Raw genomic sequence first — 12,654 nt, forward strand, 5'->3', positions numbered from 1 at the left:
TTTCAGAGAGAGAGAGAGAGCGAGAGAGCTTTTCCCCAGGGCATTTATTGTGTGCTTCTCATTCCTTATGTATGGTTAGCCATCAGTTCTTTGGAAAACATCAGAACACTAGTTTTGTTTCTGTTCTGAGAGGGTATTTTGGGAAATCCTTTTTTTTAAGAGCCAGGAAAATGGTGCATGCTAAGGATGGGAAAGAAGAAAAAAGTGACAGAAATAGGATCAGAATCCTGATTGCACTTTTCAGTGACTGTTGAGTCAAAAATAACTATTATAATGACTTAGGTAAATAAATAGAATTACAAAAGAGGAGAAACAAGATATCTATTAAAGATGAAAGGAATTTCAAACTAAAATGTTGAAGGACAAATAGGGGAACATACTATTTGACCAGAAGAAAATAAAGAGAAGCTGGAAGCAATATATAGAAAAACTGTAGAAGAGACAAAAGGATGACAGACTCCCTTTGAAGAAAAATCCTATGCAATATTAGGTGAAATAAAAGCTGCTCTGAAAGCTTTTGGAAGGAACAAAGCACCCAATAGGATACCAATAGAACTAGGAAAGGAGGGAAGGAAATCCTTCATGTAACACTCTGATTGCAATGCTGCAAGTAAATCAAATGTAGATGTAGCAGAGTAATTTGTGTATGTGCACTTGTGTGCATTTAAATGTAATGTTCAAATAAGGATAATTTGATGATAAAAATAAATCTAATAAAATACATTTTGAAAAATAGTTTTGTGGCCAAACATTGCTCCAACAGCATTCTCTTTTCTGAAAAAAACCACTGTTTCCATTTTCATCTAGAAGAAACGTGATAATAGTTATAATTGTTAGGGGCGGGAATGTAGCTTGTTTTTCAGCAAAGCTTTAATAATAGGAAGCAAGTTACTGTGGATCGGCTTCCTCTCTATCCCTGTCCCCGAGTGAATGACAAAGGATAAGGGTACACCTTGCCAAAACCCCGTTCACTGCTCCGAGGATGCAGAGAGCACGTCCTGCTTTGCCTTCGGTATAACACCTTCGCGCAGCCGTTCCCATCCCGGTTGCCATCCCAGCCAGGAGTTCCAGTCCAACACTTCTGGAGGGCAGCTAGTCGAGGAAGGCTGCCATAGCACTATCTCCCCAGACAGCAAAGGAGATTTTTTTTCTCCCGTCGTTTGAGTTGCAGAACTGCGGGCGCCGTCCTCTGCATGCTTAGACCCGAAAATAAATAAACGAAACTTCTTGCTCTCCAAACATGCAGAGGATCGCGCTCTAAAAGAATCGGCCCGGCACCACGCCACCGGCCGTGTGATAGCCCTCCTCCCGCCACTCCACCGCCGATTTGTTCTGACCCATTGAAATCTCCGAGAATACGTGGCCGTGACCGTAAGCACCTAGGCGATAAGCTGGCCGTTTCCGCGCCCCCCCCCATGACGTCCAAAGCCAAAAAGACGCGCGGAGGAGGAGGAGGGAGCGGGCGGTGTCGGGAGCGCAGCGTCGCCGCCAGAAGGGGAAGGGACGCGCCTGTAGCTTCGCCCTGCGCCTGGGCGCTATGTGCCACTTCGGAGCTTGAAGTGCGGCGGCGGCGGCAGGCGGCGGCCTCTTAAGTGAGCTCTGAGCGAGATTCCCGCTTTGTTCATCCCCGTCCGTGCGGTGGGTTGAGAGGCCATCTCGTTGTTCTCCCTGCGGCGGCTGGGAAAGCGCCTCCTTTCCTGGCTCGCGTCAGTTTCCCAAGAAGTTATGACTACTCACTTCCTGCCAGTTGCTTAAACCGAAAAATGGGTTCGCATTTTCTCTCGTTCTCTTTTCTTCCTCGCTTCCCTTCCTGCGTTTCTCCGCAGCTTGCTAGCTGATGTTCCCTCTTCTGTAATTTCGCTTCTTCTTCGTGGTCTCTGTGCATCACGCGTACGGGCTCTGCTCCTGTTGTCGGTCGAGGAACGACAGTTACAGGTAAGCAACCGGCCTTTCTGGAACGAGCCACTCTTCTTCTCAGTTGTAAGAGGTTGTATGTATCTCACTTTGAGACGTTAATCCTTCAACACAGAAGCTTGCACTTGTTCTTCTTTCAGTTGTATCTATATGCCACTAAGATATGTTAAGATATCTGAAGGTGCTTTTTGTAATGTAGGTCTCTTTGGTAAGTCTTTTTGGCATGTGGACACACTGGACATTTTGAAAAAATGTCCTGGACGCTACTACAAATTGGCTCCTGTATTATCCTGTATTATCCACTTTGGTTCTTCTCTCCTTTCTCTTTTCTTCCCATTGTGTTCTTTGCTTCTTTCTCTCAGGTTCTCTCTCTCATGTTTCCTTCTCTCTCTAGCTATTATTTCCTTCTTTTCATCTCTCTCCCTGACTCTTCTTTCCTCCCTCCATCCCTTCCTTCTAGCTCTTCTCTGTTCCTTCCTTCTGGCTTTTCTCACTTTGGACACTTTGAAGGAGCTGACAGTGGCTGTCATACTGAGGATCACAAAAGCCAGCTGTTAAGCCACTGTTGTTTGACAGAAAGTTTCTAATTCATATTCTACCAGTTATTTTGTAAAAATAACAATAATTCTTAATTTTGTTACAGCATTTCCGACCTGCTCCAAAGTATTCTAATTAAAATGTTTTATACATTAATCTCAATTCTGACAGTGTTTTCTGGATGCTGTTTAGCAGGTAGGTTGAATCTTTTGTTAACTTTTTGTGTTTTTAGGTTGCAATATTGAGAAAACTAGCTTAGAATAAAATTGTATCAATTGCATTTACTTTGTAAATAGTAAATACAAGTAACATATGAACAATTTAAAGACTTCTCATTTTCACTTGGGTAGCATCTATTCAGGCTGGTTTGTTCATAAGGCACTGTTGTTTTTTTCAAGCACAATTACTGCAATCAAGCACTATACATCAATGCATATTATTGTGGAATAAGTAGGAGGAGCTTGAAAGGCCATGTAAACAGAGATTTTTCACTTTAAAGCGCAAACATGTGCCCCATCTTGCATTCCTAGTGCTTGCATTCTGGTAAAAGTGGGTGGGACAGATGCAAAGTGCAGGGCTTTCCAAGCATTGCTTAATTGTATACAGACCAGCAAAAGTTTTTAATCAACAAAAAGAGGGTTTTGTTTTTTTTAAACTGCAGCAGTTACTTAAAGTGTGCCTTAGGCTCCCCTCTCCCCTTTACCAAAAAGTATTTTCTGCTCCCCTCTACACACTGATATGAAAGCCAATGGACCCTCCTCTCTAAAATAGTTTTCTTTTGTCCTGCTTGGAGCCTGCATTACTGCGGAGTAAACACCACTGAAGTTGATATGACTAACTTCTGACTAGACATATGAGTACTTTTATGAAACACAGAAATTAAAAGAAAGACTGGGGAATTCGACAATGTTGTTTTTTCCTTTAAAGGGAGCAGGAAGATGAAGGAAAGCAGCCCTGATTTTATTCTTGATTCACGGGGCATGTCAGTGAGGGAGGAGGAAGGGAAGTGCTTCAAGGGGAGGGAGGCAGCAAAGCTTTTCTTCTTATTGAAGTAGCTATTATTTTGTTTGTACGACTGCAAAGGCGTTTGGTCAGCGATTTCATCTTTTATATTACATTACATTACTAGTCTGCTTTTTTTCTGCTTGTGAGGAACCTAGTGTAGCATAGCTTCATTTTATCCTCACAACGACAACCCTGTGTGATCGGTTAGGGTTGAGAGTGAATAAGTGGCCTAAAGTCACCCAGTGAACTTCATGACTGAACAGGGACTAGAACCTGGATAAGAACATACGAAATGACATACTGGATGAGACTAAAGGTCCATCTAGACCTGCACACAGTGGGAAACCAGCTGTCCATAGAATCTCTCAAGCCAGATGGGTGCAAGACCTCCTGCCCACACTCCTCAACAACTGGTGTATGTAAGCATGCAGCCTCTGGAAAAGGAGGTAGCACCTAGCCAGCAAGGCTAGTAGCTTAAAGCCCTCAACGGCTTGGGACCTGGTTATCTAAAGGAGCGCTTGCATCCATATATGCCCTCCCGCCCCCTGAGATCGGCAGAGGAGGTCCTTCTCTGGGAGCCCTCTGTGAAGGATATTAGGAGGGTGAGTACTCGGAGGAGGGCCTTCTCTGTGGTGGCGCCCCACCTATGGAATGCGCTTCCCAGAGAGGTCTGCCTGGTGCCATCGTTATTTGCTTTTTGGCACCAGGCCAAGACCTTTTTATTTAAATGATATTTTAATTGTTAATTGTTGTTTTTATTTATTGGTTTTAAACTATTGCCGAGATGCTCCGAATTTTTAATGTTATTCTATCTTATGTTGTTTATTTTCTTTGTAAGCCGCCCCGAGGCTTTCTGCGATGGGGGTGGCATAAAAATGCTATAAATAGATAGATAGATAGATAGATAGATAGATAGATAGATAGATAGTAGCTACTGATAATCTGCTCCTCCATAAATCTGACCAATCCCCTTTTAAAGCAATCCAAATTGGTGGCCATCACCACTTCCCACAACAGCAAATTCCATAATTTTACTATTTGATGTGTGAAGAAGTGCTTCCTTTTATCTGTCTTAAACCTTCCACCCATCAGCTTCATAAGAAGATCCCAGGTTTTAGTGTTATGGGAGGGGGGTAATCTTTCCCTCTCCACTTTCTCTACACCATGAATTATTTTAAATGTCTCTATCATGTCTCCCCTTAACTTGCCTTTTTTCTGAGCCGCACAGTTTCAGTTGTGGTACCCACTCCTCACAGGAGAGTTGCTCCAAACCCTTAATAATTTTTATTGCCTTTCTCTGTACTTTTTCTAACCCAGTAATGTACTTTTTCAGGTAAGGCAACCAGCACTGAACACAATATTCTAAGTATGGTTGTACTAAAGATTTGTATATGAGTAGTAAGATTTTATCAGTTCAATTATCTATTCTGTTCCTAATCATGCCTGGCATGGAGTATGACTTTTTTATAGCAGCTGTGCACTGAGAGAACATTTTCATTGAGCTGTCAATCACTACCCCAAGATCCCTTTCTTGTTCAATCACTGCCACCTCAGATCCCATCATTGTATACTTGAAGTTGGGATTTTTATGGCCCAACATGCATTACTTTACATTTGCTTACACTGAGCTGCATTAGCCATTTTGATGGCCTTTCTCTCATCTTGGAGACATCCCTTTGGAATGCCTCACAATCCCTTTTGGTTTTTAGCCACCCTAAATAGTTTGGTGTCATCAGCAAATGTGATCAATTAATTGCTTATTCTTAATTCCAAATCATTTGTAAATAGGTTGAAAAGCATTGGTCCTAATACATAACCCTGTGGGACTCTACTATTTACATCTCTCCATTGGGAGAAATTGCTGTTTATCCCCACTCTCTGCCTTCTGTTCTTTCTCCAGTTAGTGATCCATAAGGAGGCCCTCTCTTTTATTCCATGACTCCTTAGTTTGCTCACCAGGCTTTGGTGAGTGACAGGGTTTCTCCTGAGCCTTTTGGAAATTCAAGTACTAGATTGTCAATAGGCAAGCAGACAGGGCATTCTCAAAGAACTGCAATAGGTTAGTGAGAAAAGGACTTCCCGTTCAGAAGCCATGCTCTTTTTCAGTAGGCTTGTCCTTTTCTGTGCCTACTGACTCTATCTTTAACAATGCTTTAACCAATTTGTCCTGGTTCCCTGGGTCCCTTGTCCAACAATCTAACCACCACATCCTAACTCAAAATATTATTTTATCAAACTGGTTTTTTAGACTGAAGCACTTCCACCTCAATCTTACATTGCTGCAAGGTTAGCACACTGCAAAATTTATACTACAGGTTGTTAAAAAATAATAAAAGTAGTCTGAGGTCAACCCCAGTCTGAAGAAATCTGGAATATAAAGGGAGAAATAGAATGAGGAAGTATGGAAACTATGGCTAGTTAGCCAGGCATTACGGTGTCAGAAAAAGGGACATTCATTGGCCCTTGGCAGAATCCTAGATAAAGATTCAAAAGATTGAAGAGCCAATGTACTATAGTGCTTAGGAAGTTGGAAAGGCACTTGGAAGACCTGGTTTGTAGTCCTCACTTGGCCACGAAGCTCAATGGGAGACTGGGTCATTTACTGACTCTCAGCCTAACCTAACTCTCGATTATTGTGAGAATGCAATAGAGAGGCTGTTCATTCATGTTGCCTTGAGCTTCCTGGAGAAAAGATGCAATATAAAAGAAATACATTAATCAGAGTTGAACCAATGGGAACTTCTCTCCTAAACCTTATAGAAGGCACAGGTGTTGGATAGGTCAATATTGGGATGGGTTTTTGCTGTTCACATGGCAAAATAGCAAAGAATTAAATCTTTTCTCCCCACATGACATGGCCCCAGTGAAAACTGACCCCCCATCTGCTCTTAATTAAAAATACTGATATGGTTCTGAGTGACTTATTCACTCTGAGTGGCATTAAGAAAATAAGCATGTCTAAAGTGACTCTTAGCCTTGCATAAAGATGAAATGTAATACCTGTGGAAATATTATGCAGGAAAATGGGGAGTTTATACCATATTAATTCCAAAGCATATATGTAATATCAAAACAATGTAAAATCTCTTAAGGGGACTAGGTGGAATTATTAATTGGAGTAGTTTGTTTTTCTGTCACTAATGTGATGTGTTGTGGTTTGTGTAAAGGAAAAACAGATGAGACAAACATAGTTCAGATAAATATTCTCATATACCTTTCATTTTCTTTAATGAAAAGTATTTCGGACTTGAAAGTCTTTTATAATCTTGGAAAAAGCCTTTTTTTTGGGAACTGTAAAATTTGACTGGGTACAATAAAGTCGTGTCCACACGAATACATGAAAGATCAATTCTTTTCTTTCTCTTGAATATAGTTTTGCAAAACATCCATGAAAGCATTTCCTGCATTTATTATGAAGATAATAAGACTCTTATATGCAATTGGATTAATGGAAGAAATATAGATCCTGAAGCAAACTTCACTCTCACTACCGAAGGGTAAGTGGCTGACCATTATCAGTATATGCATGTATATTAGCGTATGTTTTCCTTTGCAGATACTCATTTTCATGGGTGAATGTAGCATGTGAACTGGGTTTCTGTCAATTACCATGATTATTGCTGGGAAAGATGCTTATAGTAACGAGTATTGTTGCCAGTAGTATTCCTGATTGCATAGTTAACATGTTGCGTGTGTCCTTGCAAACAAATACTTGGGACAGATAGACTTGCTGATTTGTAGAGTAGAAAGTCTGCCATGGATTGTTCTAGAGTATGAACCATCTTGGCCACCAGATACTCACCCAGGTCACCAAATACTCGCCAGACCACCCAGCAGATGCAAAACGGGTCATATTAAGCAATCAGTCCAGATGTCAACTCTTTCCCCATATCTAGATGGGGGACTAGAGGCAATACTAGTAACATTGGTCATAACATCAAGGGTTCATCCAGTCTCTCACTTAGCAATGTGATAAGCTGTCAGTTGCCAGTAGTACCATTCTGCATTCTATATTGGAAAAGCAGGTAAGTCTATGCAAAATAATAAATAGACACAAATTTTACATCAAAGAATAAGTGTTCAGAAATTAGTGAGAGGAGTTTGACCCTCTCAAGACACTCTGATTACTGACTATTCAAGGGAAGACTCTACATGGCACCTTTGAATTACAGATCATTAAAATTACAGATCATTAATCATTACATCAACAATATGACAATGAAATTAATAACCCAGGGAGCTTGTGAGCCCTCCCATGCTGGAAGCATTCAAGATACAGCTGGACAGGCATCTGTTAGGGTTGCTTTAACTTGGAGACCTGCTTAGAGCAGCAGATTTTGGTTAGTAAACAGTTGGGCACTTTTTCATTGCTGCTTCAGGCCTAAGTAGACTTAAAACCTGACGTGGGATACTTGTAATTTGGTTTGCCTTTGGGTTTTTTTAAACCTTCAGTTTAGCTTCAGATTGCAACTGTAAGTGGTGCTCTGGTATAACTGAAATAACATTTTGCGCCTTGTTCTGTCTTTGATCTAAGTTGTCTTTAAACTTGTGTCTGACCTTGCTATAGAACCACCAGCTCTTTGGAGGAAAGGACTGAACTTCCTCCCTGGGATTGGCACTTCTCTAATTTTCAAAGCAGTCATGTGGATCTTCCAAATAGTAAAATAAATACAGCAACAACAGTTGTATGGAATCCTAATTGATCTTACATCTAGTTTGGGCACACCATGTTTTCATCCTGTTAATTTCTATTGGAAAGAGAAACATACACTTTAAACATCCTCCACTGAAAGCTATGGGATTGAAAAGTGCAATTTTTAAAATTATTGCTAAAAATTAAGGGCCTGATTTATTTGGTACTGTTCCCCAAATTGTTTTGAGCTAGGAGGAGCTTTTCTGGGTTGTATCCTAAATATAACCTCCTTAAAGCGCAATCCTGTGCAAGTTAAACAAACAAAGTCTGTGACACCCAGGATGCCCCAGCCAGCATTGTAGGCCTCTTTCCTGTCTAAGCTAGTTTAGGATTACACCCTTAACCACTTCTGTTGCTGAGAAGCTTTACTAATTTATTATTGTCCCCTCCTCCTTTCCACTAGATGTCACTCAGGAATAAAAATAATATGCAAAAGCAGAAATGGTGCATGTTCCTTCACCAAGCCTCCACTCGCCCCGTTTTTGGTTCGAGTGAAGGTAGGCAACCAGTCAGCAGTGGAAGAGTTGAACTGTACTAAAATAAATCCGTGGAACAATTGTAAGTTAATTTACAGTTTAAAATTGAAATACAGCAACCATTGTCTGAGACTGTATGTTTGAGTAATACTAACAACAACAGCAAGTCCTTGGACAAGGTTTTTTGTCACTACAGAGCTCAGGTTTTCTGTTGCAAAGAATGCTTTTCCAACGCTTTGGTGAAAGATGTCCCTCTGCTTGCCTACCCAAAATGCTGCAGTATGTTCTGTAATATGGCATATTCATGATATGGTCCATAATTTGGTCCCTGCTATCATCCGTTAGGAAAGAGGTGGGCAACATGTGGCCTGTGGGCTTCATGCAATGTCCCCCCCCCCCCCGGATTTTAAAATTTGTGTTGGAAGTGTGACGGAGCACTACAAAGAGCTAAATTCATGCTTTTGGTGCTTTATAGCTGCTGTGGAGCATCAGTAGGGTTGCATTTAATTTGTTCTGTTCACCTATGCAGAGGTTTTTCATTTTCTCATGCCACTCATGTGTTCATTTTTAACTGTTTTTTTGGGGGAGGGGTATCCTGCTGTTTTGTGTGTCTTAATTGTGTGTCTGCAGATTTTCTCACTGGTTTTATTGACTAATTAAAAGCTATTTAAAATTGTTGTAAGACACTTTGCAGACCTTGAAGTGGAAACATATCTTATGAATATGATATAAAATAAAATATAATCACCTATTGAAGGGGTTGAGCTTCTTGAATATACCAAGGAGATGAAAAAGTACAGTTAATAGAACATTTTCATTTTTAAATGTATAAACTGTACTTTTATCTTGAAGATAATTTAAAGCCCATGTAGATAAAAGCAAAACATTCAGTATAATAAAAACAGTATAACATCAGACATTACTAGATGAAAATGAGAAGCATAAAACTCATTTCAACCAGCCTTAAAAATATGCATATTTAGATTTTTTTAAAAGTGTGTTTGTGTGTGTGGGGGGGGGCCTGAATCTGAGCAAATATGCCACAAAGTCTGCAAAGATTTTCTGTGAGCTAGTGATGAGTATATGAAAGACAACGCTCCTTTTCTGGCACTGTTGCATTGTTGCAGTGTCACTGAGTGCCACTGTACCAGCTGGGGCTAAATTTAATGCGTGCTGAGATTCTTTATTATCTCTACCTACTATGGTGCTTTGGTAAGAAAAAAATCAGTTAAGTTGCACTAGTTCACTGTGATGTGAATGCTACGTTTTGACATGGCTTGTTGTCAGAGGTACCTGCCTGTTTTGTTCACCTGATCAGTTTCAGTTGGTGGCTTTTGCAGACTCAATTTTAAAAATGTTTCGTCAGTCTCTAGTCATGGACTGCATTCTTATTAGCATAGGTTAAACCTTGTGTGGGCGCGAGTAGCTCATATGGTCCTTATGATCTAACATTCGGAGTCCTAGACAGCCTGACCCACATTCTACTTCCTCTCTGGCACGGCAGAATACCTTCTGCCACTGCCAGTGGGTTGCTTCACTGGCAGAAACCAATCCACTAGTGGAACTGGGGGGTGGGTAATTTCCCCCTTCCCTGCAGCTTCCATGTACCTTCTAAATCTATTCCTAAGGCTATTTCTCCAAAACAGATTTTTGGAGCACTCAGAGAACATGGGGAGGAAAAGATAGACAGTCCCATTATGGAACCCCCACCCCCAGCATGACACTGAATTTAATCCAGAACATGGAAAAATTGTGTATTCATCATTTGAAGGCATGTGAACTTTGTTTCTCAATTCCAGTCAAGCCCAAGCCTCCTCTGATAACTAGACTAGAAGCCGTTCCAGGGCAGAAGCAGATGCTGAGAGTTTCCTGGCAGAAGACACCTAAAAGAATACATGCTAAGTGCGAGATTCAGTACAGCTGCGTAACAAAAAATCACTCGGTAAGCTGACTCTTAACTGAATATCAATATTTATAGCTTTTTACTGGCAAGCTACAAGGCCTGTAACTAATTTTGTGACACATTCTGTGCAGCATGCTTATAATAGGCATGTTTTAAGTGGACAGACATAGCCTTTCTGAAGACATACTTTATTCTCCTTTCTATAGCTTCAGTTCTCCTAATAATGCTCATGCCTCATCTCTCTTGGTGATATTCTGATGAGGTTCCCATCCTTGAAATAGTGACATTTCAGATATAAGCACCTTGTTTTCTTGTTTGGCACAGATTCACAATCAACCCAGGACATGGCTGCCTTATGCTCAAGCCTTTTGTTATTTTAATTCCTGTTGGAACATGATTTTCTCGGGACTCCAAAGAAAGGCAGATATCTGAGATTTGGTCAAAAGAGGGAGAAATGCTGTTCATTTCCTTGGGTGGCGGGGTTGCACATTGAGAGAATGATGCCCTGAAACACTCTGCCTTCATTCCAGGATCAAAAGAAAAGTTAGTTTACCTGGCTGCATCAGGGTTCTATGCACAGTTTGGAAGAAACCTTGTGGTAAACAACCCACAGTTCACAACCTGAAAACAAAACATGGGTTTTCTTCATTGGTGAAGCATGCTTGCTAGTACAGTTGGGTTCAGAAAGCATGATAAACCATAGTTCAAAAGCAACCCACACCCAACTGTTGACTTTCTGGAGTCATACAACACACTAAGCTGTTACGGCTTCGAAGCTATGGTGGCTGAAAGCCTGCTTTTGGGTTGCCTGCAGAATCACCTCAAGAAGATATGGCTTGTTCTAGGATTTATTTAACCCTATGTGGACAGACAACGCATTAAGCCCCGAACCATATGCTTAGCCTTCTGAACCCAGATGAGATGCTAAGTCATGGTCAAGCCAAAAACTACAGAGCTGCTAGACCAAAGCAACAGAAAGCCTTGTCATTTTGCTGCTGTGGCTTTCCTTAAGTCAGGCACCTGCTGTTGCTGAAAGAGGATCATGGGGTGCAGAAGCTGGAGTAGCAGGAAGATGAGCTGCATTGCACTCCGCTTTCTTTGGCTCCGTGTCTGTGCCTCAGTGCAGCCACTGCCCAGCTGAGCAGTGGCCATGCAAGCAAAGGCAACTTGTGGCTGCTGGAAGTGCCTGAATATTTATCACATACATTTCAGCTAGGGTGGCTTATTGTGTTGTATGAACCCATATTTCCGTGATAGGTTGCAACTAAGGAAAACGAATAAAAGTGGAGACTGAGGTGTAAATCCTGGCCTTGAAAAGGAGCTAAGGAAGAGGATAGGATAGGAAGCAATGAGATAACGTTAAAGGTGCAGTGGTACCTTGGCTCACGAACTTAATCCGTTCCACGACTCTGGTCACAACCCAAATTGGTCGTGAGCCGATTCACATTTCCCCATAAGGTTCAATGTAAGTAAGGTTACCATTGTTTTTAATCACAAAAATTTGAAACAAAGATCATGGCCATCTCCCGTCCAGCCCCTGAGCACAACTGCAATTGCGCCCATCTTCCCTGCATGAACACAACCGAGATCGCGGCCATCTCCCCACACCCCCGAGCACGATCACAGCCATCCCCTCCCCCTGAGCACAAGCATGATTGCGCCCGTCTTCCCTGCATGAGCACGGCTGCAATCACAGCCATAAATGGTTGCACTCGGGTCGGGAAGATGGGTGCGATCGTGGCCATCTCCTCCCCCCACAACGAGCATCATGACTGCCATCACACCTGTGCAGGGAAGACAGGCATGATCTTGATCATCACCCGATGTGGAGTTCATGACTTGAGGAATTTATTTTTTGAAATTTCTGTTTGAGACCTGATTTGGTCGTGAACTGAGGTGTTTGTGAGCCGAAGTACCACTGTATATATGAGATATCTGAGCTGAGTGTTAAGACTGGGAAACTAGCATGAGGAACATTATAGAGGAGTGAAGCTGCTTGCAAGAAAGAAAGACAGACAGACGGGGGGGGGGGGGGGGGGAGAAAAAAAAAAAAAAACCTTTTTAAAAAACATTTTTTTTTTTTTTTTTTTAAAGGTTTTTAGCCCATTGTGTGACCCCTCTTCATC

General features: G+C 41.5%; 1 protein-coding gene across 6 annotated transcripts in view; it reads left to right on the plus strand.

Moving 5' to 3' along the window:
• The first annotated feature begins 1,460 nt into the window (after nucleotides 1-1,460).
• The window catches only part of IL31RA (interleukin 31 receptor A), a 29,388-nt gene continuing 18,194 nt past the window's right edge, over nucleotides 1,461-12,654 (plus strand). Inside the window, exons 1-5 of one of the 6 annotated variants that reach the window (XM_044446756.1) lie at nucleotides 1,461-1,935; nucleotides 2,558-2,646; nucleotides 6,830-6,953; nucleotides 8,553-8,707; nucleotides 10,425-10,567. In XM_044446756.1, the coding sequence (XP_044302691.1) occupies nucleotides 2,592-2,646; nucleotides 6,830-6,953; nucleotides 8,553-8,707; nucleotides 10,425-10,567 (477 nt within the window). In that variant the 5' untranslated portion in view covers nucleotides 1,461-1,935; nucleotides 2,558-2,591. Of the gene's footprint in view, nucleotides 2,647-4,268; nucleotides 6,954-8,552; nucleotides 8,708-10,424; nucleotides 10,568-12,654 lie in introns of those variants that run through there. The other 5 variants (XM_044446757.1, XM_044446758.1, XM_044446761.1 and 2 more) reach the window with 5 other exon arrangements.

The sequence above is a fragment of the Varanus komodoensis genome, unplaced genomic scaffold (assembly GCF_004798865.1).
Source record: "Varanus komodoensis strain SLA01 unplaced genomic scaffold, ASM479886v1 scaffold5, whole genome shotgun sequence".
Taxonomy (NCBI): domain Eukaryota; kingdom Metazoa; phylum Chordata; class Lepidosauria; order Squamata; family Varanidae; genus Varanus; species Varanus komodoensis.